At 55.8% G+C, this 26,862-nt stretch overlaps 2 protein-coding genes across 3 annotated transcripts in view; one reads left to right on the forward strand and one right to left on the reverse strand.

Moving 5' to 3' along the window:
- Window positions 1–14,851, reverse strand: part of HCN4 (hyperpolarization activated cyclic nucleotide gated potassium channel 4) — a 48,996-nt gene extending 34,145 nt beyond the window's left edge. For both annotated transcript variants that reach the window (XM_067029330.1, XM_059055984.2), the window contains exon 1: window positions 13,733–14,851. In XM_067029330.1, the coding sequence (XP_066885431.1) occupies window positions 13,733–14,517 (785 nt within the window). In that variant the 5' untranslated portion in view covers window positions 14,518–14,851. The remainder of the gene's footprint in view (window positions 1–13,732) is intronic.
- The window catches only part of REC114 (REC114 meiotic recombination protein), a 173,625-nt gene continuing 161,397 nt past the window's right edge, over window positions 14,635–26,862 (forward strand). Inside the window, exons 1-3 of the mRNA XM_067030616.1 lie at window positions 14,635–15,157; window positions 15,364–15,502; window positions 15,614–15,731. Of these exons, the coding sequence (XP_066886717.1) occupies window positions 14,635–15,157; window positions 15,364–15,502; window positions 15,614–15,731 (780 nt within the window). The remainder of the gene's footprint in view (window positions 15,158–15,363; window positions 15,503–15,613; window positions 15,732–26,862) is intronic.

Here is a 26,862-nt window from a genome sequence, read left to right on the forward strand (position 1 = left end):
CTAACTCAAAATCACTGTGCTCCCAGGTAGCTGCTCCCTCGGCCGCCTGAAGCGGGCCTGAAGCGGCCTCCCAAACAGATTCAAAGCCAAGAGCATCCAGCTAGCGCTGGGTTTATGGGTGGGTGGTTGGGATTTTGGCGTATCTTTAGGTTCTCACTTTTCTGTAAGGATGACCTATTACCGGAATAACAAAATTTGGTTTTGTTTCTGTTTTTGAAGACCCAAACAAAATGACCCTTTACCCCTGCCTCTTCCCTGGTCAGTCACCGTCCTGGGCTGAGGCCCTAGTCCCTCAACGTGAGGGCTAGTCTCGGCCATTCCCCAAGGAAAAGGTGAGCTGTGTGAGAGCTGGAACTGCCAGAATCTTCCCTTCCCCTTCTGTGATCTTTCAGTCATGTAGCACAGTGCTTCTTCAAACTGTAATCTGCACACAAATCACCGGGGGATCTTAACCAAGATGCAGACTCGGATTCTCTGGGTGTGGGGTGAGGGCTGACACCTGTATTGCTAACAGGCTCCCAGGTGATGTTGAGGCTGCTGGTCCAGGGACCACAGTTGGAGTAGCTAAGCTGTAGCAGACAGTACAGTGGTTAAGCACTCTAGTGTTTGAACACCTGGCTGTGTGGCCTTGGACAAATCACTTAACCTCCCTGAAATCTGCTTTCTTTTTTTTTCACTTCCCATTTTCTTTTATTTATACAAAACAATTGTTTTAAATAGAATTAAAAAACCCCTCCAAGCACCAGTGTCTGTCTCTGGTTTCCACCACCACTTCCCCACACACACCCCCTCATGGACACAGCTTGGGGGTACTTGGAGGGGCAGGGAAATGTTTGGGGTTTGTGACGTGACCAAGGCACTGTTCTGGAAACAGACACAATGATAGGTCCCTGTTTCAAGTTGGGCAAAGGAGGCGATAATGAAACCCTCTAACACAAAAAGTTACAACAGGGATGGCAGAAAAAACAAAAACAAAAAAAGGGAAGGAAAAATAAGACCGAAAACAAAAAATTAAAAAAACCTTCAATATGAAGGCAGCAGATGGGGGAGGGGCACTTACAAGGGAAAACCGAGTTCGGTGGAGACAGCAGCATCCAAGTCCAATGATTTTGTCACTGGGCCATGATGCCCCTTCCCGCCTCCCGAGCTCGCAGGCTATTCCCCCCTTCTATTTGGTCTGCAGAGATGCCCTTCAAGGTGAGGAGGGGCACCTGGGGGCTCTAATTGGGGATCAGAGGGAGGCCGTGGGGATTGTGCCCAACCAGCCGGGGATGCTGGCAGAATCCGTGCACTGCTTTTCCTCTAGTCACACCCAGTCCCGAGGAAAGGGCTCCCACACCCTCAATTTGGGGTACCCTGCCTGGGGAGTGTGTGATTTCTACAACCCCATATGGCAGAATCTCCAAATCCCTTCTCTCCAAATTGCCAGCTCCTCAACCCCATGGTTCAAAGTGCAATCCAGTGGGGCGCGGGGATGGGAGCCTTCAATCTGTTTTCTCATGTACCAAATGAGTATATTAATCCCACCCCACAGGATTCTGAGAGAATTCAGTGAGATAATAATATGCTACACAATGCAAATACTCAGTACATACTGGCCGTTATCATCATTATTATTATTCTTGTAACCACTAAGATGCAGGTCCTGGTCTGAGGACTATGGCGTATGGACTGGTCCCACGTCAAGGAGCCCTCGGTCTTGGGGGGTGGGGGGCAGCATGGCTTCTTGGGCACAAAAGCCCCAAAGAGGAGGGGGCCTGAGAGTGCCCACTGGTCAGGAAGTTTGGTGTTGTGGTTGCAGGAAGGAGGTCCCTGCTACACAGCAGAAGGAAGCTAGGCCAGGGGCCCAAGTGTCTTGGGTTCTACCCATCTCAGTCTCTTAACTTGCTGTGTGCCCTTGAACAATGCCCTGCCTCTCACAATCCCTGCCTCAGTGTCCCCATTGGTACAATGAGAGGATGGAGCCAGACAATCTCTAAAGACACGCCGATTCCATGGATCTCTGCAGTGCAGAGGCTAAAGAGGCCAGCCAAGGGCAGCTGGCCAGATGGAAAGCTTGCTGAGAGAAAAGTGCACATCTCAGAAAACCAAGACACCCCCTCCCCCAACCCAATACTGATCTGAAGAAAAGATGGGGTCATATTGAATGCCAGACTGAGTAGTCAGGACTCTTCTGGGGACATGGGGATCCATGAAGGCTGCAGAGGAAGAGCTCCTCAGGGAAAGGATTTTTAACTGCACCTTCTCAATGGCACAGCTGAGCACAGGCCTGGCCATAAGGAACACCAAGACGTCAACCCATTGCTTCTCCCATGGTCTTAGACCTCCTCTGGAGACTCTAAATCTGTGCACTCACAGAGACACACTAGCATAAAAGTGTACACACACACACACACACACACACACACACATCAAACTATACAGCAGAGGTCACCTGCTCTACAGCCACCCGGAACTTCCAGGATGCTGTGTTCCCTCAGGCTAGCGGCCTAACCTCTCTGAGCTTCACTCAGCTGACAAGACTATTGGGGAAAACTGTGGAGGGGACCAGCAATTGGAGAATCTCCACCTGGGCTTATAAGAAACAAAAAAGGCTCTCCCCACTTAGGAGAATGAAGCAAAAATGGAATATTGCTGTGGAGTAGCAGGTGAGCACAAGCTCAGGGGAAATTAGGTAGGAGAGCTCACCTGCTCCTGCGGGAAGGGCGCGCTCCTGTGAAGGAGGAAACGGGATGCGTTTGGGGCAGAACTCCCTAAGGCCAAGCAGCACTGGTGCCGCCCAGGGCTAATGAGGACACCAGGGGAGGGCTGTCCCATAGAAGGTGGCTAAATATTGGCTCTGGGAGGGTCTCTACGTGGCCCTCTTGTTAGGCTCTGGGTTTCCTGGGAGTGCCTGGGCTCTGGGGACACGAGCTGGACAGGATTCCACCTTCCCTCCAGGAAAACACAGTCTTGACAAGGACATTAAGCAAGGGGCATGTTCCCTGGGGTCCCTCCAGCCCCAGAGTTTTATGGTTCTCTTTGCTAACAACCCGCAAGGAAGAAAAGGGAACGACTCCCTGTGGAGGGGCCCATCATGAATGGCTTGGATGTATTTCACTCCCAGGCTCTGGGGAGCACTGAAGGGCTATGGTGAATGCAATGCAGTCAGAGAACCGCAGACTGTTAGCGCAGAAGGGGCCCTACGGGTGCCAGCTCATTGGCTCCTAAAGTGACAGAAGCAGAATCGCCTGGGTGCTCCCCAAACTTATACCCACCCGGGGCCTCACCCACGGAGACCCAGGCATCCATAATTGCATAAAACTCCCAGGTGACTCTACAGCCACCAATTTCGGATTTGGGGTCATGCTAAAACCCAATCTCTGGTCCCATTTTCAGATGAGGAAAGCAAGGCCAGGGTGGTGAGGGGTCAGCTCAGCCCACAGAGCTGGATGGGGCAGAACCAAGTCTTCAACTGGCCTTTTACTCACAGCCAGCCCCCTCGGCTCTGTCAGCAGAAGCTTCAGCACAACATGGCAGGAGGATTACTGCTCAGAGCGTCTGGGACAGGATGGACAGCTTGCCACATTTCCTTCCCCTGCCAATTCCAAAGGTGATGGTCCTGCTGGTCCTCCCCTTGGACTCTTCCAACCATAGATGTCCAGTGTGACCTGTGGTCTCCATGGATCCTCACATCTAAACTCTTCCAAGGCCAGGTTGGAGCTTCCAGGAGGAGAGAGTGGCCCCCTACAAGAGGTGGCTGGGAGGAGGGAGTGGGTGGGGGCCTTTGCCCAGGGAACAAAGAAAGCCTGATCTCCACTCCCACAGGGGTTAATGGGTTACAGCATAAGCACACAACATGCTAGGGAACCCCCAGCCCTGAGCCCCAGGATAGGGGCTGGCAGAAACTCTGCAGAGAAAGGTCAGGAGGTAAGGAATCCCCCACCCACTCTGGGAGCACAGGGGCCCCGTAAATCCAAGATCACGGCTGGATGGGCCTCGGCAGAGTCTCAGGAATGAGGGAGGGAGATTCTCGTCAGCTCTACATGTCAGCGGTGCCGTCCCTGCCCTGCTGGCTCAATGTGTACAATGGGGTCAGGATTACGGGTTCAATACCTATTTGGCCAATTAGTTTTGCACCCTTCTCAGCCTCAGACTGAGCCCTGACGCTGGACACTGAGAGAGGAAAGGACTTTGCTGAGGTCACACTGCAGAACAGGATGAGGGTCAGGAGGGTAAACTCAGCGTGGGAGGGGTGGACAGTTACAAGCTGGGAATACTGGGATGAGAGGTCCAGTGCTCCAGGATGGGCCAGCCCCGATGTTGTATGAGGACAGGCCACAGCTGCAGAGTCTCCCCTGCTGGACCAAGTTTCTCCTAAAAGTTGCCAGTGGCATTGATGAGACCTGAGGGTGAGGGTCTTTCCTGTCCCTGGGAAAGGGGATAAGTGCCCCATATCATATCTGATAATTTGTAGGTGGGAGAAGCCCATGGCTGGGTTTGGCATCAAGTGATCAGGGACTCGGGTTAATCATTGACAGGGGCTGCTCCAGCCTGCGATGGGGAACCACAGGGTAATTACGTCTGGGATCCAGACCACACACTCAGTGACATTATTGCAGTGGTAACACCTGCCTTCTGGGCCTAGGATTGCAGAAGAAGGAAGTCTTCTCAGAGGTTGTACAGCCGGGGCCAGGGCTTGGGAGAGCTCCCCTGGGCTTCAAGGACCCAGGGTGAGAGGCCAGAGAGAGACGCATACAAACACATACACACACACACACACACACACACACACACGTACTCAGGCAGCATCAGGGACAAGACCGGGGGCCGTGGGGTCAGAGTCCTCAAGGGCAGAGCTTAAGGAGTGCAGGTCCGAAACGGCAGGTTCTGAGCAATCTGAGTAATCCTCAGTGTCTGCCAACACCCACCCAAGCCAGGCGGCTCAAGCTTCCAGACACTCGCCTCCAAGAAAAGTGTGAAGAATGGTTCTCTCTCTCCTTCAGATCCAGCTCAGCTCTGCTTCCTCCAGAAGCCTTCCCTGACCATCAGTCCAAACTGGTCTACCTCTTGTCTGCCCTCCCCCTAATCAGACTGGGGGACCCTAAGAGGAGCTGAAGTCCTACTCTCCTCTTTGCCAGGTGGGGAGTGACCCCCATCATAATGGGTGAAAACAGTCTTGGAATGCAGTGTCTGGTCTCCCAAAGGGCACGACCTCCCTTAGCCTGCCCCTCCCCAAGCCCAGAAGATAATGTATTAGCCAGCCCTGTATTATGTATTAATTTCTGAAAGCCTCGTTCGTGCAGACATAACACATCCACCCACACGGGTAAATGCTTAGACAGACACAAAATCATCAGCAGCCAATTATCAGGCCCCCACGGCTGTGGTGAGCAGACTGGAGGCCCCACTGCTTGCTCTGCAATTTGTGGGAGCCCAGAGCTGGGGGAGCAATGGGGAGTAGAGAGTCCCTCTACCAAGCCAGCACACCTCTCTGCCCAACCCCTAGCGCCACTCTGCAGGAGCCACAAGCTGGCTGCCTGGCTGGAAAGCCAGACACAGCCCCAAACAGAAAGAGACCACAGCAGGGCATGAGTGGTCACGTGTGAGATTTGGTGGCTCCGGTGTTGGTAGCGGTGGCACCGCTGTGTATTTACAATTTGTACTTTACCTCCCTGAGAAGACCAAAGGCAGCCGGCTGGGATGCTAAGAGGTGTAGGAGCTCAGGGAGCTTAAAGGAAGGGAGGGCTTCCTGAGTGGGGGGGCATAGGATGGAGTGGGCAACATGGCCACCCTGCCCCCAGCCCTGGTGCCTCAGGGAGGCACAAGGCTTGGCTCAAAGCTTTTGTTCAAGGGCTCCAGTTCCTGACCTCAGACCAAGGCCTTATCTTGGTCCCAGGCTGAACTCTGATCCTGAGCATAGACTGAGTCTCGGCCCTGGACACACACTGAGCCCTAAACCAGAGACTGACTCCAGTTCCTTACTTCTCTGATAGATGTAATGAACAGACCACATGACCACCTACTTCTCTGGTGGAGAGAACACAGATACCACTGACTATTTGTTCCCTTCCCCTTTAAACCCCAAACACTCCTATCGAGGAACAGGTGTGTCAATGGCATCTGGATGTGGCTCCAAAATCCCAAAGCTCTCCATGCCAGCCAGGACATGCCGCGGTGTCGGGGGGGCAGGTGAACAAGCATCCTGATCCGGATCCCCAGGAGCAGCAGCCCTAGAGTTGGGGGTTAGGACAGGCATGTCTCAGCCTCCAGATGCTGCATTCTCGGGTATGGAAAGACTCCCTTCTCATTGATGAGCTTAAATTAAGACAGGACCCTGAAAACACCTAACACTTCAAAATTCAGGCATGGGGCTGGGGAGACAAGAAAAAGCTCCAGGGATGAGACCATTCAGGAGAAGCCTTCTCTGGACCCCTCTGGCTGGAGGTGGAGTAGACTGTGGAGCCTTAAGACCTTTGAGCCATATGTTACATAACCCTCTTGGGTTCTGGTTTCATCTCTGACTTGGACTTACTCTCTGACCTTAGGCCAGTCACCTTCCCTCTCTGGTGCTCTGCTCCCCATGTATAAAATAAAAGCTTTAGGCCAGGAGCTTTGCCAAGCCCTGTCCAGATCTGGTATTCTGAGACCTGTTAAATTTCCCGTGCCCGCTGAGCCCCTCCACACAGATAATAAGTGTGCAGCGTTATCTGCAATGTTTTCATTCTCAGGAGAATGTTTTCTTGAACTAATTTGGTAATTTAGCTTTTAAAAGCTAACACACACACACACACACACACACACACACACACACACACACACACACACACACACACACACAAAAGAAAGAAAGAAAGAAAAGAAAGAAGGAACAGAGAGAAAGGACAAGTATGAGTTTTGAGTCCTAGAGAACAGGTTCAAATTCCAGTTCTGGTGTTTCATAGCTGTGTGATTTCGGGCAAATCTTTTTTTGTTGTTTTTTCCCATCAGAGCCTCAGTTTCCTTATCTGTAAACTGGGGATAATAGAACCTATTTTTTGAGCCACTATGAAGAATAAATAAAACATGAGAAAAGAAGCTCCTAGAACAGTCTGGCACATGGTAATGGTTCATAAATGGTGGTTATTGATCTGTGAGTCCACCTGGCTTTAGTCTCTATTGGTTTGAGCCACTGTTTGGTTTCATCACTCAGAAGCCTAAGGGGTCAGGCAGCTAAATGTGCAGGTGTGGCATGGCCAGAGACCACAGGGACAGGTGGGGACTGTGGGCAACTGGAGAGCAAAAGCCAGTTTAAAGCCTCTAGTGTGCTCCAGCTCCCTGCTGCGGGTGGCACTGTGGGGCCAGAGCTGCCAGAGTTTCCAATTTTTCAAGAAAAGCTAGAAAGCCAAATTTTTGTCTTACATCTTTCTGTTTTAAACATTGCCTCAGACGTGTTATGACACACTATGCTGGCCAAAGAGAACACATCTGGGTACTGTATTTGGTCCACAGGATGCTGCTTGGCAACCTCTGGTGTAAGTACTGCTGTCCCATCTTGAGTGCCCTCGGTGACGGGGAGCTCACCACCTCTCTGTGCCACCCCCCCACCCCTGCTCTGGGCAGGTGCTGATGATAAGAGAGTGTCTCTGAGTGGCCTCCTAGGCTCTGGGATCGCAGATTTCCAGGGCCCTGGCAATGCTTTCTCAGTAAAGCCTGGCTGGCAGAGAACATCCTCTCTGAAGCCAAGGCAGTGCCCCTGCCCTCTCCACAGCCTGCTCTGGCTGGGAAATGTGGATTCTTCAACATCCCCTGGGCCCAAGCAGGACCGCCTGGCTGGCCTCCGTAGCCCTTCTATTAATTAGCAACTGGAAACAGCAGCTTCGTGAGAGCCCTTGAGCCAAGAGGTGTGCGTGTGCTGGAGCTGGCCGCCTCCTCAGTTACATGACAAGTCCCCCGGGGACTGGGGCTGGACCTTCTGCTCTGGGTGAACTCCCCCGCGGTGGCCAGTGTTGTGGCAGGCACAAGGGCCACTCTAGCTGCTATGACACTTGTCAACCCTGTCATCTGTATGTAGACTGATGCCTTCCAGGCTGGGCAGGGGCAGAGAGAAGTGACAGGCAAGCCCAGCCCACAGGGGGACTGCTAGGCATAGTCTGGGCTGGGGGAGGGGGCATTAAGATTCAGACACCTCCCCCTCCCCACCACGACCTCAAGGTGCTAAGGTGGCTGCTCCCACGGGATGCCTCTGTCCTCCTCCCAGCCAGCCACTGTCAGAGCCCCCTCACACCAGCTCTCCTGCCCAGCCCCTCTGGACTCTCTCACTGACAACATCTGTTCCTTCCCAGAAATCTCAGTGCAGAACAGCAGTCACTGCACTCCCTGCCACTTCTCCAGCCGGCTGCCCCTCTGGCCCTTTGAATGGGAGAGAAGCTGCAAAAGCAGTGGGACAGGATGCATTGAGGGCCCTCTGGCCCCCTGGCCTCCTCCTTCTCACCCCATCGCAACAGCCAGCATCCAGGACCGGCAGTGTCCAAGCAACATTGCGGGAAGGGAGGAAGGCCGACTCCCCCAAGTTTGCGCCGACCTCTGTGGCTGAGAGCCGTTCGTCCCAGTTCACAGGACTCACCCTGCCGTGCTTTTGCTAGAGGCCGAGAGGAGAAGGCAGGGTCTCTGGCCTCCGGGAACTCTGTCAGGGAGCCCAGGCTAAGAGTGGAACACATGGTCTGAACCTCAGTACTCCAAGCATGGCTCTGGGCTGGGCACCAGCAGCATCACCTGGGCGCTTATAGGAAGGCAGAATCTCAGACCCCACCCCCGACCTTATGAGTCAGAATCTGTATTTTAACAGATCCCCAGGTGAGCTGGACGACATGACACTGTGAGAAACACTGCATTGTAACAAACACAGAGCTCCATCCTAATGCCATGCAATGGGCAGGGATGGAGAGATGGACAATGGTGGCTGCAGTGGCCTGAGAGGGCATCCCAGACGACCCGGGGGCCCTAAAGCATGGCAGAGGAGGACACATGGAAGGCAGACAGCCCAGCACTGTGTAAGACAGGCCACTTGACAGCCCAAAGCCTCATGGCTCACAGCAGCGAGGGGAACAGATGGAGTAGGGCTGGGCAGGGGAGAGGCCCCCCAGCCTCATCATGCAGTGTCCAGACCAGGAACTGAAGCCTTGCAACGGGGAGAGAACCTGGAGCCCAGGCCTTTCCACCCAGGCAGTATAAGGGTCCTGGCCCTCTGGCCCCACCGGGTTTCTGTGCATCTGGCATCCCAGGAGCACCTCGGCCCCGAGCCGGATGCCGGCCTTCGCGGCACATCCTTCACCTGCTCCAGTCTTAGCAGGTTGAGCACGTCCTCATCACTGGAGAATCCTGCTGCCCACCGTGCCAGCTGACAGCACCGCCCAGGCAGCTCACCTTGGAATTCCCCTCTGCACCAAGGCGCCCTTCCCCCTCCCCTAGCACCACAGGGGCCTGCAGCACCTTTTTGGCCTGGCTTTTCACAAGGATAGCAGAAGCGCATTCCCGGGCAATGCCCCCAGGAAGGCCCCAGAACCGCCCAGACCCAGAGCCGGCTGCTGCCTTCTTCCTCCTCACCACCTACCCGAACAGCCCCTCTCATGGCTGAAAGGGAAAGAGATGGGCATGGCACTGAGGAAACAGAAAAGTAACTAGTCCCCCAGCAGAGCACCTTTCCTTCTCCAGGCATCGAACTCTGCCCCCTGTTTTCATTTCCATCCTGCAGGCAATGGGAAGCCCAAGCCTCAGACTACAGGGCCCCAGGGAAGGCTCTGGGAGGCTAGCACCTGCCCCTCCCAGGCCAGGACTCTCTTCTGGGATAGCCCAGAGTGGGGTTCACAACCTAGATGGCTTTCAACTTAGGGGTTCCACAGACGCCAGAAATTGAGTGTCATATTGAGTGTGTCTGGATACGTGTATCTTTCTGGATAGAGACTCTGTAGTTTCCAGCAGGTTCTCAGTTAGTTTTCTGACGCAGATTCAGAACGACTGGCCTGAGCCAAGGTCAGAAGCCCATCTGGTCTGCTCAGAACTAAGGGAAGGGAGCAGTGAGGGCAGGGCGGTGTGGTTCACGGCTGCATCACTGGTCTCTGACAGTGCACCTCACCTCCACCAGGTGACCACAGTTGGACAAGTTGTGTCTGACATTGCCATAGGCAACAGGATTCCCATTTTTCTAGATGGGAAAACTGAGGCTCAGAGAAGGCTCATAACCCAAGCAGGGCCCCATAGCAGACAGAGCTGGGAAGTGATGTGAGGTGGGCAACAGCAGTGCCTGGGGCCATGGACCAGCACAGGAAGTTAGTTTTAGGCCAACGCTGGGACCTACCGAGCCACTGGCCCAGTTTCCATGATTTCGGAGCCCAGCTGTTTCTGTCCCCAAGTAAAGGACCCTCTAGGGCCCTCTCAGAAGCTTCAGAAGGCTCAGGCTAGGAAAGGGAAGGGGGAGAGGGATAGGCAGGGTCAAGCTTCTGCCTGCTTCCACTCTCAAGGCCAAGCTAGAGTTTGGGGCACAGGAGTAGCCCTAGAGCTGACATCCCACAGAGGGACTTCCCTGCCAGCCGCCATGTCCACCCCACAGCCCCAAGATACCTGCTCAGACACCTAGATGTCACATACCCAGGACAAACCCCTGAGCCTGATGCTTGAAAGCCTGACCAGCTTCTGGGAACAAAACCTGATACATCTTCACTGGGGGTCCCCACTCCTTTTCTCTCCTCTTGGAAAATCAAGATCACACAGATACTATTTTTTTATTTGTTCCAGGTTCCCATCACCAAGCTCGGCTTCTAGGACATGCCTCATGTGGAAGGAAGGACCCGCCCAGGACCAAAGAGCCCAACCAGCCTTGGGCAGGAGTCTGGGGACCAATATCCTGAGGGGCTGCACGTTCTGACCTCTTCCCTTACCAAACCCTAAATACAGGTCCAAAAGGCAAATGTGGAGTGGAAGGGGAAGGGAGGCCAGACAAGCTGGTGAGCCTGGAGGAGCCATGGGGGTAGCCAGGGCAGGGCGTGTGTGCGTCAGGGGGCAGTGAGGAGAAGCAGGGGCAGCCAAGGAAAGTCTATTATATACATGGCCCAAGTTACGTGGGTCCCTCAGAGTGTAGCCCAGTCCAGCACTTGGAAAAGGCACCCAACCTTCCCCTCCCCAAGAACAGGAGATGCCAGAAGCAACCCATGACAGCAAGCCCTGAACTCCAAACCGCAAACTCAATCTATCATGGTTTGCTGGTGATTCTTTATTAAACCAGTTCTGTTGGATCAATGCTTCCTGCCCATGAAAATGATGAATAAATCCTCAACTGGCCTGAGCAATGCTTGCAGAAGCTTTTGTGAAGCCCAAGCTGGACGGTGGGGGTTGGCTCCACACAGAGGCCAAAGGCTAGTGGCTGAAACTTGAGGGACTGAGCCTTAGGGTGCTGGGTTGGCTGGGGGGAGGGGGAGGCGGGGAGGTGAGGCTGTGTTGAGTTGGTGGGTTTTCTAAGCTTAGAAGACTTGGCCAAGTCCTTGCCTCTTTGACCTTGTGAGGATGAGACCAGCTGTTTTGGCCTAGAGGCATGACCACAGCCCCTCCACACACCACAGACAGTCTTTCTTGGATTTCTTCTGTTACACCTCACCCAGCATCAGGCTGCATACAGAAGGTGTATGCTTCCAGCTACCAGTTCCTGTTGCTTGTTGCACAAACCCAGATTCAAAGCCCAGTCTGACCCTTTTTCTGTTGCCCGCAGCCACACCTTCCTATCCCTACCACCCTCCCCTCTGCCATGTCCCGGGTGGCCTGCAGTTAGTAGGAGATTCTGCAGCAAGGGGACTGCAGACAGACATGCCAAGATAGGCAGAGTAAGATCAGCAAGGTGGGAGAGGTTCCCATAGATGCAATCAGCCGGGCCCCAGCCCTTCACCATCCGGGGTAAGGGGCAACTGGGAGGGCAAGGGCCAGTTCCCAGAAGGTGCTTGATCCATGCCTGTTGTCGATGGAAGCTAGGCATGCCTGGGATTGGCCTCTTGCAGCCTCCCACCCCAGGCAATGAGGTTGGTGGTGAGAACCCTGAACAGAGGCTTTCAGACAACAAAGCCAGAGGGGAGCTGAGTGAAGGGAGGTTGATATTGACATGGCCTACCTGCCATCACGACCAGGGAGTTCAGAGAGAGGAGGAGCCCAGGACACCCCCAGGGGGTGCAGGAGACAACAGCGCCTGCCCACTCCTCCCTAGCTCAGGCTGGGATCCTCAGGTCCTAGTGCTGACCAGAGAGGAGGTCACACTTTAGGAACCTGGCACCGGGAACCAGCCACAGTTCCTCATGAGAGGGTCTCACATCGGCTCACACACCTTGAGGACTGTGGCTGTCTGTTTGGTCTGTCCTCTGGCCCCCCTATGCCCTCTGGGAATGGGAACCCTGGATATTAGGGTTAGGCAGAGCAACCTGTCAAAAAAGGAAAAGGTAGGGGCCCTCCATTCACCACCTATTTTAAGCCCTTGAGTGTTGCCTGACTGGTCATTCCCAGCACCAGAAATCTCTCTCATTGGATGGAAAACGGCTTTGCTCTCATTACAAACCTAGCTTCCCTGAAGTTTGCAAAGAGGGCTCTGGGTTGGCAAAATGCTCATTTGTATTGGCAGGCAAGCAGGGTAGGCAGGGAAGAGAGCTAAATAGGGGGCAGGGCCCAGAGAGAGAGAGAGGATGAATCAAACCCAGCTCAAAAGCGTAAACATTTTTCAGACCCTCACTTCAATCCTGTGTATCAGAAAAGCCCAGAGAGGCACTGAGGGACCCCAAGATCTTGATTAGGGTCGAGGCATCCCTGATCCCAACTGCAGAGGCAATCACCAATATCTCTTTTTGCACAGATACCCCCACAGGCCCCAAGTGGTATCTGCTTTTCAGTGGCATCTCACTCAGGTGATGAGGAGGGGGTGGGGTCCCTCTCCCTGACCGGTAGTCACACCATTTGTTTGGGGACCCACCACTGACCCATGAAAGACCTAGCAGCTGCTGGAGCTTGGGCTGCTGGGGTGAGGATGGGGCACAGGACGGGCTTAGGGTCACAGGGCAACTGCTCATCCGTCAGGACACCAGGCATCTTCACTGACCACTACAAGCAAGGTCATGCTCTCCTGCTAGTCTGGATGCCAGCTGACCAGGGTGCCTGCTCCTGGCCCACCACTTGGCATGAGAGGCTGGGCCCAGGGTTAAGGTGGGTGCAGAAGGCTTTTATCCTTGACTTCAATCCTCCAGGAGCTCAGCTCTCCCTCCCCAGCTGCAGCTTCCCAGGACACCAGAAGGCAGATATTAATGCCTGGGGTCAGCGCCCAGGGAGCTGGCTGCCAAAAGGTCTGTCTCTCTTCCGTGCCCTGCTCTGCAGGCTTAAAGACCTGGAGCAGCCTTTAGAACGTCCACCCTGACTCTGCAGCCCAGAAGAGGGAAGTGGAATGTGGGGCTGAAGGTGGTAAAGCCTCATCTTGGCTGCGGGCAGGGCTAGGCCGGGCTCAGAACACCTTTTCAGCTTGCCTCTAATGCGGCCCAGACCCGGAGAGGACGAGGTTGGGAGGCCTGAGCACAGAGGAAAGTTCTCAGAGCAGTGCAAGAGGAAGTCTGGGGGTGTCTCAGAGCCTACAGGCGCCCCAAGTTCCCAGCGCGAGGAAGGAAAGTTAACTCCGGCTGAGAGGCAGGGCCGAGAGAGAGGAAGCATGCCTGCAACCGCTCAGGCAACCCACAGGATCATCGCCGGGCCCCCTTACCTGAAGTCGCTGTAGGGGTGGATAATCCAAAACCCGGCCGACTTAACCCTCTCCTGCTCGCGCTCCACAGCCTTCTGGCTGCCGAACATCCTCAGGGAGAATTTGTTGACCCCGGGCTGGAGCATGGCCCCGAACTGGCGCTGCATGAAGCCGGCCTGGCCCAGGCGCACCTCGGCCTCAGGGAGGATCTGGTCGCCGGCGGCCGCACCTCCCTCCACTTTGATCGCGGTGTCCACCGAGGGCTGCTCACAGGAGGCGGGGACCGGCTGCGGCGGCTGCTGGGGCGGCGGCGGCGAGGCTGCGGGCTGTGCCGGGGCGCCAGAGCGCTCGGTCTCGGCCGCCAGGCCCGGGGGCGTCCTGTCCTCACCGGGGGACGCGTCGCCCTCGGCGATGAGCCGCCGCTCCTCCGCGGAGTCATGCAGGTGCCCGTGACTGCTGCCGCCCCCTGCTCCGGCGCCGCCGCCGCCCCGGCTGCCCAGCGATGCCAGGCTCCCGCGGAAGCGCCTGCAGTCGCCGTTAGTGCTAGACTTGCCCGCGCCGCGGGTCGACCCCTCGCTGTCTGCCGCCCCGAGGGCCGCGCCCCGGGGCTCCGTGCCTCCCGCGGCCGCCGAGGGCGAGGGCGAAGGCAACGGCCGCAGCCGGATGCTCCTGCGGCTGGGGTCCTGGCGGCCCCCAGCCCCCTCCTCCTCGGCGTCCTCTTCTTCGTCCATGATCCACGCCTTTGCCCCCACCTGCTGCGGAAGGCTGTAGAGTCTCTTGCGCATGGACGGCGGCAGCTTGTCCATGGCTTCAGGGGCCGGGGGCAGGGGCGGCGCCGCGGACCGGCTGCAGGTCCGCCCGCCGGTCAGTCCGCCCGCGGGGACGTGTCCTTCGCCGCCGGCGCCGAGCCGCCTCAGGCGCCCATGCTGGGCAGGTTGCGTGCGGCGGGGACGCTCCCAGTCCGGCTCCGGGTCCCGGGGCTCGCCGCGCTGCACCTCCTCCCGGGCCGGGCTGGGCGCGGGGACACCGCTCTCTCTCGCTCCCTCCCTCCCTCCCGCGGTCAGGGGCGCGGCGCGCGGCCCAGCTCCAGGCGCCCCGCCCCCGCGGGGAACAATGGGCGCGGGTTGAAGCGGCGCTGCGGCCGCGGCGCTCGGAAAACAGCTCCGGAGCGCAGAGCGCACGACCAGCACTCCTCTGGGGCGCGTGTCCCGCGGGCAGGCGGGCTGTCCGTCTGTCCCGCCGCCCGGGCTTTGTGGCCAGCCACTCGCGAGCTCGCCTCGCTTCCTCTGGCCGAGCCCGGCCGGCCCGTCCCGGGGCTCCCGCTGCAGCCGAGCGGAGCCCAGCGGCCCGCCGGGCTTACATCAGCGGCCGCCTCCCCCGGAGCGCCCTCCGGCAGCGCCCGGCTCCCGCGCCCCGGAATATTCATGAAGCCGCCGCAGCTCGCGGGTTGCCATAGGAGCGGCTCCCGCAGCTGGGCCGGCCTACCTGGGCTTCTTAAAGGGGCAGTGGCGCGCGGGCCGGGGACCGGGGGCCGGGAGGGGGGTGGAGGCGGGCCCGGCGGGGGGCGCAGGGTGGACCCTCGCCGGAACTTAGGGGTTGAGGTGAGAGGCGTCCTTAATCCTCAACCCTCGACTGTCTTTCCTTGGCCAAAGGCTGGGAGCGCATCCCAAGCCTAGGGTTCCGACAGGGGTGTGGGGCGGGGTTTCCCGATCTCTCCTGCTCCGAGCTCGGGGCCCGCCTCTCCCCGGCGGTTATGCTTTTCAGCTGGGTCTCCGACCCTCCTCCGTGGAGGCGGGTCGTCTGCATGCGGAGCCCGGGGCCTTCCCGCAACGCGCCAGGAGAGGGGGGTTTCCGGGAAAGACACTGCGTTGGGGCTGCTCCTGGGGTTTTCCTGTGACACAGGAGGGGGCAAATCCCCCGCTGGTCTTTCCCCTGCGGAGCCTCGCAGCGACCCGGCCAGGAGGGCGTGGGGGAACTCCGGGAGGCACAGGGCGCGCGGGTGAGACCCAAGCCCTTCGAGGTAAGACTTCGAGGAAATGAGCCTGCAGCAGCCACGGTTGCGGGGTCCGATCCCGCACACACCTCTCCCGGGGTGGTTCCGATGCGGGTTTCGGAGACTAGCCGGCTGCAGCAGGAGCCAGCAGGCGGGCTCTTCCGGGCGACCTGGCACTCTGGGGCTAGCTGTGGACCTCCTTCTCCCTGGGTTCTCATCCAAATTGTGACACCCAACGCTAGGGGAGTTCCTGCTCCACCCAGGCCCCCTACCCCCAAGCAGCTGCACAGCTCCCACTCCCTTTGAGTCCGCTCCTCACCCCCACCCCCCAGGCCAGCCGGCGATCCCGGCTGTGGTCCTCTCTCTGTGTGCAGTCTCGGATTTATGGACAAATCCCACTAGCACTGCTCCTCTCCAGCGCTCTAGGACAGCCTGACAGCCCAACCCCCATCCACACAGGCTGGGCTGCCAGACCCCCTCTTCCTGGCCTGGGGGCTGCCAAGATGGCGCAGGGGTTACTCAGATCCCGTCAGGGCCAACATGCCAGATTAGCTCAGAAGTGGGGATTGGTCGTTAGAGGAAAGGGGTTGGCTGGGGAAGGTTGGAGTCTGGGTTAACGTTGAGGTGGATTTTCAGCAAAGTCTGACAGGAGGGAGGCAAAAAGGTCCCCTAGACCTGCCATCTCTCTGAGGAATAACATGAAGTTTTTCTTCAAAGAATTTTTTATTCTCATTCTTAGCCCACTTGTAACCATCTCTCCCACCCCATTCAGAGCAGAAATTTTGGAAGCAAAACTGGGGGTCGGGGACAGCCTGGCAGGAGCTTTTCTGCTCTCTACCCACTGGACCACAGGACCTCCCATGCGGAGAGGGAATGACTAGGGTGATGACATCACTGCTTGCTGGCCTTCCTACTTTTGAGCAGCTCTGAGCTGACAGTTCTCTGCACAGATGCTGGGAGGCCTAATCCCTGAATGTCCTTGGGTCTCCTTGAGAAAGAGTGTTCTTAACCAGTGGTGAGCCCTGCCTGCCCTGGTGTGCCAGCCACAGGAGGAAGACCTCCATTTAACTCACTTCTTTGGGCTTCTGTGTCAGCAGGGAGCTAGGCTGCCCTACCCCAGCTTCAGGAAGTCAACCCAGACAGGCTTCCCAGTGACCCATGGTAGGGACAGCTCCTCCTCTAGAAACCTCTTCCTGGCCACCGAAATCTTGGCCATGTTCCCCCTTTGGGGTCCCATGGCCCAGGATCTCCCATCAACCTGAGCACTGATTACACAGTGCAGTCTGTGTCCCCTTCAGGACTGAGCTCCCTGAGGGGAGGATAGGTCTAATTCACCCCAGGGACCTCCACACCAACTCAGGGGCACAGAGAGAAAATCCATAAATGTCAACTCAACACATGAATGAGGGACCCTGGGAGTTAGTTGATGCCACTGAAGGAGCTGCTTGAAGTAGATGGTGGATACAGCCAGGGTTTGGCTTCCTGGGACACTGGTACCACAGGCTGGCCAGGGGTCAGGGTCCCTTAATTCCTCCCCCTCTAGCACCTCACTTCCTCTCAATTTAATTAACACCAGCCATTCAGGACCATCTAGGACCACCCTTGGGTGAAGAAATGACCGTTTGATAACGCTGGCACATGGGAACCCCTCGTGAGGCCTGGTCTCTCCTGTCTCCTCTCTGTGAAAACCATAATGGAGGATAGCTGTGGCATGCCAGCAATCTGGGGGAAAGAGGAGGGGGAGACCCAGATCTTGCCCTTGATGGGATCCAAGTTGTGGGGAATCTACACTCATGTTCAGGAAAGAGGAGAAAACTCAAGACAGAAAAGAAGTGTGTACTAAATCATGCCTCAACCAATGAGATTTGAGGAGGGGGAACTCACTGAGGCTTGTGGATAGCTAGGGAGGACTTCCTGGAGGAGGGGTCACATTTGATGAGAGACATGTATCCAGCACTTTACAGTTCACACTTCATTTGTTAAACCACGTGAAATTTTTGTGGGCCAAATATGGTCAAATTTTTCCAGTTTCACATAGCTCAACCTAACATTCTTTTTTTAAAATATAAATTTATTTATTTATTTATTTATTTTTGGCTGCGTTGGGTCTTGGTTGCTGCGCATGGGCTTTCTCTAGTTGTGGCAAGTGGGGGCTGCTCTTTGTTGAGGTGTGCGGGCTTCTCATTGCAGTGGCTTCTCTTGTTGCGAAGCACGGACTCTAGGTGTGTGGGCTTCAGTAGTTGTTGCTCACGGGCTCTAGAGTGCAGGCTCAGTAGTTGTGGCACATAGGCTTAGTTGCTCCGCGGCATGTGGGATCTTCCCAGACCAGGGCTCAAACCTGTGTCCCCTTCATTGGCAGGAGGATTCTTAACCACTGCACCACCAGGGAAGTCCCTAAACCTAACATTCTTACTCCTGTTTGCAAGCAGGAGAACTAAAGCACAGAGAGGTTAAGTAACTTGCTAAATGTCCCACAGCAAGAAAATGGTGGAGCTGGAACTCCATCTAAGAGCTCCACAGGTCAGGCTCTTCTCTGCTGCCCAGGTGACTCCCACAGATGGGGTGGGAACAGGCCCATGTACCAGAGGGAGAGGCAGTTCTGAGTCTGGCATGGCTAAAACAAAGAGGAGGTAAAGAACCGAGCCCCCCCATTCTGTGCTCTCCCCATTGTTCCACTCAGGTCTCACACCCTCTCCTTTCCAGCACTGCCTAGAAAGCCTGAGGTCTGCTGTGGTTGGTCTTGTAACACAATACACAGGACCTGGGGACCCTAGCAAGGGAAAGGCCCTACCTTTAGACTGAGATAGGGAGAAGATCTGTGGCTATCAGCCGCAATGGGGAACTGAGTACCTCTGGGAGACAGATGTGCTTCCTGCTGGGCTGCAGGGGTCCTGGGTATTCCTGGAATGCAAACCCAGAAAAGAGCTGGGTCTAAGAGAGAAGGGGCTGGGAAAGATGGGCTTCCTTCCCTGGAAGGGATGCTGAATGTCAGTGAGATTCAGATGACCTGCTGGGAGTGGGGTGGGGATGTAGCTGATTATTATATATCATCCTCAGATCTTACTTGATGGCAACCTGGATGGGCAGATGGGGATGGGAAATTCTGGAAGTTTATTTGCTCGTGGTCTGAGGTCATTTTTCTTGCTTAAAGAGGCAGCTCTGGAATAGGGCAGTGGCTCCCACACAGTGTAGTGCCAAGGTTTTGGCCAGTTCTACTTGAAATTTAACCAAAAAAGAGAGAACAATGTAGGATATTTTAGGGTAAGATTGCCAACTGTCCTTTCTTAGAAAGCTGTCTTGATTCTACCATTATATCCTTGTCACACTTTCTGTGTTAAAATGCCCTTTTATGAAATCATAGTGCTGGGAGAGGGTATTTTTTATGTCCTTGGCTAAATAAAAAGTTGGCATAGGATCCTGTGTTTGTTCCCAAAAGTCATTTTTGAAATGTTATTGGTCTGTGTATTCCAAAAGTCTGGAATCCCCTGCTATAAATGATAGAGCATGAAACTGGAAAACAAAAGCTCTAGAATGAAATATGTCTGTCATTTACTGCCTGTGTATGCCTCAATCTTCCTCGTGTGTAAGGTGGGTTTAATGATATGTATCTCCTAAGTTATTGTAAAGAATACATGAGAAAACGAATGTGGTGAGCATGGCTTCTCATGTGTGGTCGGTTCTCAATAAACCCTGAACAAGGGAATATTGAATGAATCCACTGTTAGCCAACAGAGGGGGAGACACTTGGCCTTTGGAATCTGATTTTAGGTCATATTCATCTTCATTGCTGTTGGGATGAAAGGGTTGTCTTGCTATACAGGATTGCTTTTTTTGAATTCTCCATCCTCTATATGCCCTGCCCAGGTGTCCAGAAGGCAGACTTTCTTCTCTCTGGGATGGGCATTTGCCTAAGTGGGATCAGAGGGAACTGACTCAGAGGTCACACCTTGACCCTGTGCTCGAGACCCCCACCAGACACAGGTGCAACTTCATCTTTTTGTTTAGCGTAGATGTCATCCTCCCAGTGCACCTTCTGCTCTGCTCTGAGGCAGGTCGGCTCTGTGGGCTGAATCAGGGGGTATATCAACTTCCTTCTGGGAGTCCTGACCTGGGGACTAGGCCCCCGAGAATTCACTACATTCCCTCGGGTTTCCTGTCTTGAGGCTTCCTGATGAAGAAACGGGAAGGGGGACGGGGCACATAGGGAGTTGGCCCAGTTGGATGTAGATGTATGAAAAGAACAAGTCAACCACCCAGTCTCTGCCTCCGTCCCTGAGCACAGCCACACATGGATGGAGGCCGAGAAGGCAGAGCATGGGCAGTTCCCAGTCTGGTCGAAGCAGCGAAAGGCTATCTCAGAGGTTTGTAATCAAGGGTCAGAGTAAGTGGTTCAGAAGCTCATAGCAATTGTCCTCCTCAGTATGTATGGCCAAGGTGGGCTTCCTGGAGGAGGTGGAAAGTGGACTGGGTTTTCTAGTAGGGTTTTCTACTGTGTGTGTGTGTGTGTGTGTGTGTGTGTGTGTGTGTGTGTGTGTGTGTGTGTGTGTTACGGGGGAAACCGTGAATGGAACAGCCTGGTAGGGGTGAGGCCTGCTGCATTCTCAGTGGGGTAAGTGAGGCATCGCCAGAGGACAGGGGTAGAGTAAAGGTCCACCTTAAGGGACCATTAAGCTGTTGCCCTAAGCCGGCCCTAGGAGAAAGTCTGTTGTCCCCATAGAAGGAGGGTATTGTGTCCTTCTAATCCCTTCCTTCCCAGCATCCTCCCCTCCAGACTCTGGCTGCAAAAATGCCCTGGGAGCCCACATGCCCACCCTTCCCCAGTGACATTAAGGCACTAGTGAAAGAAAGCCCCCCCCCCCAGGTTCAATTTCCCATTTGGCTTGCTGCCTGCCTTCTTCTCGGTTCTGCCTGGTTTCTTTAGGATCTGCGAGTGTGAACTATTATATTGTTCTATTCTCCACCCCCTGCCTCTGTGCAGGACCCCACCTGGGAGTGCCCGGAGCCCAACAGAGCCCAAAGGGCTTTCATCTCCAGGCCAGCGCTGGCTCCACTGCCCTTGATCTCTCTAGTCTCCCCATCCTGCACTCCCAGCTGTTCCCCCAGTGCTCTGCCAGGACCCTGGCCGGGACACCATGCCCCTCTCCTCCCAGGGAGGCAGAAGAAAGATGTGCTGACGGCTCAGCCAGTCCTGGACTGTGTTTCTGTGTCCTGCTGGGGCTCCAGGATGTCTGGGCCACCTGGACTCGGAGCCAGGTTGGCGAGTGAGGCACTTGGGGTAGGAGGAGGCCCCCGAGGTGCTGGCTGAGCCGAGCTGCCAAGAAGTAAGGACCAGACTCTCCTCTGCCCCATGTCTGGAATTCACCATCTATCAGGGCTGAAGTGAGTTTAGACAGGGGCCCCAGGGGTGGTTTCAACAGCCTGGGCTGGAGGTGTTAGGGAGAGAAAGAAGAGACAGGATGGCCTGGGAGAGGGAGAAGAGGGAAGAGGCGTGGCAAATGGGGCAAGATGGAGGGTAGAAGGAGGGGGAGTGAGGAGACCTGGGGAGATGGGGCTCACTCGGGAACCCTGAGGTGGCCCAGGGAGTGGGCTCACAGCCCCCCATGAGCACTGGGCTCCTCCCCCCCGCCAAGCCCTGCCCACGCTGTCCTCCCTGACACGCCCTCCGTCCTCTTCCCCACCCGTCTACATTTTCTCCTTCTGCCAATTTCACATCACTCCTTTTATTTAGTCAATCATTCACCCGTTTATTTATCTAGCCCACTTGTGGAGTACCTTCTATATGAGGCTATAAGGTCCAGCCCCTAAGTTCCAGGCACCTCAAGCTGTGGCTGGAATAAGACAGATACAGAAACTCCCATCTGGAAGGCAGGGATGAGGGTCTTGTGATGTGGACAAGTGGCTGGAGAGCAGAGGATGGAGGGGGAAGGGCATAGAGGAGGGGCACAGGGGAGACGGTCATGTTTGAATTGGTCTCTGAAGAAAGCACATGTGGTTTGGAAGGTGGAAACGGAGAGGTGGAAGCACCAGGCCCCAGGGACCCTGTGCTCTGGATGGTCTGGGAGACTGCAGCCCTGGTGGTCCAGAGCAGTCAGCACAAGGACCCTTGGTGGCTTCGTTCTGGAGGCAAAGGGAAGTGACTGGAACCAACTCAGGACAAGCCAGGATTTGGGCATGACCATCGGGTTGTGCCCTGGGAGCCCAGCCCTATGCTCAGCTCGTCAGTGAGGGAGTGAGAAAAGAATAAGACGCAGTCCTTGCTCTTGGAGGCTCACAGTGGGGTCACATGAAACCATTTAGTCACCCTTCCAGGGAGAGAGACCTGGACCCCCGACCCCTGGGGGCAGAGAGTGATCCACAGTCAGGGCTGGGCAGCTGCTGGAGAGATCTGCTCTCCAGCTCCCTGCAAAGCACATCTTTTGTATGAGCCCCATGGCCCAGCCTCCCTCCCGCCAGCCCTGCACATCAGGATAACCTGCTATTACATGAGGCTTCTGCTGGACGCCTTCCAGGGAGAGACAGTTCCTCTGTGTAATGAAAGCTGAGCCCCACAGGCCACCCTGCAGGGTCCAGAGCAGAGTTAGAGTCAGGGAGAGGGCGATAGAGGCTGGGACAGGGGCTGTGATAGGGGCTGGGACAGAGATTGGGACAGAGACTGTGGCAGAGACTGTGGCAGACAATGTGACGGGGCTGTGATAGGGCTATGACAGAGACTGTGGCAGAGAATCTGACAGAGCTGTGATGGGGGCTGTGACAGGGCCTGTGACAGAGACTGTGGCAGATAATGTGACGGGGCTGTGATGGGGGCTATGACAGGGGCTGTGACAGAGACTGTGGCAGAGAATATGACGGGACTGTGACAGAGACTGTGGCAGAGACTGTGGCAGAGAATGTGATGGGGCTGTGATGGGGGCTATGAGAGGGGCTGTGACAGAGACTGAGGCAGAGAATGTGACGGGGCTGTGACAGGGGCTGTGACAGAGACTGTGGCAGAGAATGTGACGGGGCTGTGACAGGGGCTGTGACAGAGACTGTGGCAGAGAATGTGACGGGGCTGTGACAGGGGCTGTGACAGAGACTGTGGCAGAGAATGTGATGGGGCTGTGATGGGGGCTACGAGAGGGGCTGTGACAGAGACTGTGGCAGAGAATATGACGGGGCTGTGACAGAGACTGTGACAGAGACTGTGGCAGAGAATGTGATGGGGCTGTGATGGGGGCTATGAGAGGGGCTGTGACAGAGACTGAGGCAGAGAATGTGACGGGGCTGTGACAGGGGCTGTGACAGAGACTGTGGCAGAGAATGTGACGGGGCTGTGACAGGGGCTGTGACAGAGACTGTGGCAGAGAATGTGACGGGGCTGTGACAGGGGCTGTGACAGAGACTGAGGCAGAGAATGTGACGGGGCTGTGACAGGGGCTGTGACAGAGACTGTGGCAGAGAATGTGACGGGGCTGTGACAGGGGCTGTGACAGAGACTGAGGCAGAGAATGTGACGGGGCTGTGACAGGGGCTGTGACAGAGACTGTGGCAGAGAATGTGACGGGGCTGTGACAGGGGCTGTGACAGAGACTGTGGCAGAGAATGTGACGGGGCTGTGACAGGGGCTGTGACAGAGACTGTGGCAGAGAATGTGAAGGGGCTGTGACAGGGGCTGTGACAGAGACTGTGGCAGAGAATGTGAAGGGGCTGTGACAGGGGCTGTGACAGAGACTGTGGCAGAGAATGTGATGAGGCTGTGACAGAGACTGTGGCAGAGAATATGACAGGACTGTGACAGGGGCTGTGACAGAGACTGTGGCAGAGAATGTGACGGGGCTGTGACAGGGGCTGTGACAGAGACTGTGGCAGAGGATGTGACGGGGCTGTGACAGGGGCTGTGACAGAGACTGTGGCAGAGGATGTGACGGGGCTGTGACAGGGGCTGTGACAGAGACTGTGGCAGAGAATGTGATGGGGCTGTGACAGAGACTGAGGCAGAGAATGTGACGGGGCTGTGACAGGGGCTGTGACAGAGACTGTGGCAGAGGATGTGACGGGGCTGTGACAGGGGCTGTGACAGAGACTGTGGCAGAGAATGTGACGGGGCTGTGACAGAGACTGAGGCAGAGAATGTGACGGGGCTGTGACAGGGGCTGTGACAGAGACTGAGGCAGAGAATGTGACGGGGCTGTGACAGGGGCTGTGACAGAGACTGTGGCAGAGAATGTGATGGGGCTGTGATGGGGGCTGTGACAGAGACTGTGGCAGAGGATGTGACGGGGCTGTGACAGGGGCTGTGACAGAGACTGTGGCAGAGAATGTGACGGGGCTGTGACAGAGACTGAGGCAGAGAATGTGACGGGGCTGTGACAGAGACTGTGGCAGAGGATGTGACGGGGCTGTGACAGGGGCTGTGACAGAGACTGTGGCAGAGGATATGACGGGGCTGTGACAGGGGCTGTGACAGAGACTGTGGCAGAGAATGTGACGGGGCTGTGACAGGGGCTCTGACAGAGACTGAGGCAGAGAATGTGACGGGGCTGTGACAGGGGCTGTGACAGAGACTGTGGCAGAGAATGTGACGGGGCTGTGACAGAGACTGAGGCAGAGAATGTGACGGGGCTGTGACAGGGGCTGTGACAGAGACTGAGGCAGAGAATGTGACGGGGCTGTGACAGAGACTGAGGCAGAGAATGTGACGGGGCTGTGACAGGGGCTATGACAGAGACTGTGGCAGAGAATGTGACGGGGCTGTGACAGAGACTGAGGCAGAGAATGTGACGGGGCTGTGACAGGGGCTCTGACAGAGACTGAGGCAGAGAATGTGACGGGGCTGTGACAGGGGCTGTGACAGAGACTGTGGCAGAGAATGTGACGGGGCTGTGACAGAGACTGAGGCAGAGAATGTGACGGGGCTGTGACAGGGGCTATGACAGAGACTGTGGCAGAGACTGTGGCAGAGACTGAGGCAGAGAATGTGACGGGGCTGTGACAGAGACTGTGACAGAGACTGTGGCAGAGAATGTGACGGGGCTGTGACAGGGGCTCTGACAGAGACTGAGGCAGAGAATGTGACGGGGCTGTGACAGGGGCTGTGACAGAGACTGAGGCAGAGAATGTGACGGGGCTGTGACAGGGGCTGTGACAGAGACTGTGGCAGAGAATGTGACGGGGCTGTGACAGGGGCTGTGACAGAGACTGTGGCAGAGAATGTGACGGGGCTGTGACAGGGGCTGTGACAGAGAATGTGACGGGGCTGTGACAGAGACTGAGGCAGAGAATGTGACGGGGCTGTGACAGGGGCTGTGACAGAGACTGTGGCAGAGAATGTGACGGGGCTGTGACAGGGGCTGTGACAGAGACTGTGGCAGAGACTGTGGCAGAGACTGAGGCAGAGAATGTGACGGGGTTGTGACAGAGACTGTGGCAGAGAATGTGACGGGGCTGTGACAGAGGCTGTGACAGAGACTGTGGCAGAGACTGAGGCAGAGAATGTGACGGGGCTGTGATGGGGGCTGTGACAGAGACTGAGGCAGAGAATGTGACGGGGCTGTGACAGAGACTGTGACAGAGACTGTGGCAGAGAATGTGACGGGACTGCGATAGGGGCTGTGACAGCGACTGTGACAGAGACTGTGGCAGAGACTGTGATGGAGACTGTGGCAGAGAATGTGACAGGGACGTGATGGGGGCTGTGACAGGGACTGTGACAGAGAATATGACAGGGCTGTGATAGGGGCTGTGACAGGGGCTGTGACGGAGACTGTGACGGGGCTGTGACAGGGGCTGTGAAAGAGACTATGACTGGGGCTGTGAAAGGGGCTGTGATGGGGATTATGGCACATGCTGTGATAGAGACTGTGACAAAGGCTGTGACACTCACAGTGACCGATGTTGTGACAGCGAACGGGCAGGGACTGAGAAGGAAATGTGACTAAGTCTGGAACCACAACCAGAGTTGGGACAACAGTTCCTGGAGCCCAGGCCCACACTCCCACGGCCAACAGCGCAGTTGGCGGTGATAGCAGCAACACTGCAAACACATAGGCCCAGCCAGGCCCAACGTTTGTGGAAACGCCAACAGGCTGAAGCCGCCACAGGAAGAAAACAAGAGGGAGGTGAGTGAGGCCGGTACCCGCCCAGCTCTGTTGTGCACTCCTGTCCGTCCGTCCAGGGGCAAGTTTCTAGGCCTCAGTTTCCTCGATGCCTGCCTTGGGGAGACATCAGATCGCAGAGTGAGATAGGGGCTAACATGGACTGACCGAGGGGCCCTGTGAGGCTCCAAGTTATTGCAAGGGGTCCCTGAATCTCCGAGTCTCCCCAAGCACAGCCCGCTGACTAAGAAATGCGCCTTCCATGTATATGAACAACCATTTACCCCATGTGTGGGTGCTAGTGTGATGAGTAAAAACACACATTTGTTTTAAAGCATAATTGAATTCATAGTCATGATAACTAACGTTTAAGGAGAGCTAGCTCTGTGCCAGACACCATGCCAAGTACTTAGTATGGCTTAGCTCATGTAATCCTTGCTAGAGGCCTGTCAGGTGAGTGGTATTATCCCCATTTTACAGATGATAAATTTGAGGCTAAAGGGGTTGACTAACTTATCCAGACTCGCATGGTTAGAGGAGGAGCCAGGGTTTGCAGGCAGTTGTGTCTGACCCAGTCTCTTACCCTCATCCACCACTAGCAATGTTCTCAATCACAACTGCTCCCGTGTCAGATGTATTTTGAAGTTTCAGAATCAAGTGTTTTTTTTTCAGTGAAAAAGAGGTCCCTGTACTCCAGTTGGCTGGGTCTTACTGGGAAGAATTCCTTCAGTCCATGGGCATTGGGGGAACTCATCTCCTCTCTGCACCCCACCCCCCAAAGGCACTAGGAATTGGGGGTGAGCAGGACATCATTTTCTGCCTAAGGAGAGCACAGAAAAGCTATAACGATTCCAAGGGCTATGGTTGTCATTGCAGCTTTCGGTCAGGCTGTCACTGACCAATGTGGGTCATAAACAGTTCTGGCCAAGGAGTCATTGTCCTCTCTTGCTGTGCTAACTCTGCAGGCTATTCTGATGGCCTCTTGTCTCACACCCTTCTTGAGTCATGTTCAGAAAGGAAATTCTCTGCCACGGCCCTTGAGAGGACGGGCCCTTCAGCCTCTTCACAGAGACCCCCTCCTCTGC

This window comes from Kogia breviceps, chromosome 3 (genome assembly GCF_026419965.1).
Source record: "Kogia breviceps isolate mKogBre1 chromosome 3, mKogBre1 haplotype 1, whole genome shotgun sequence".
NCBI lineage: Eukaryota > Metazoa > Chordata > Mammalia > Artiodactyla > Physeteridae > Kogia > Kogia breviceps.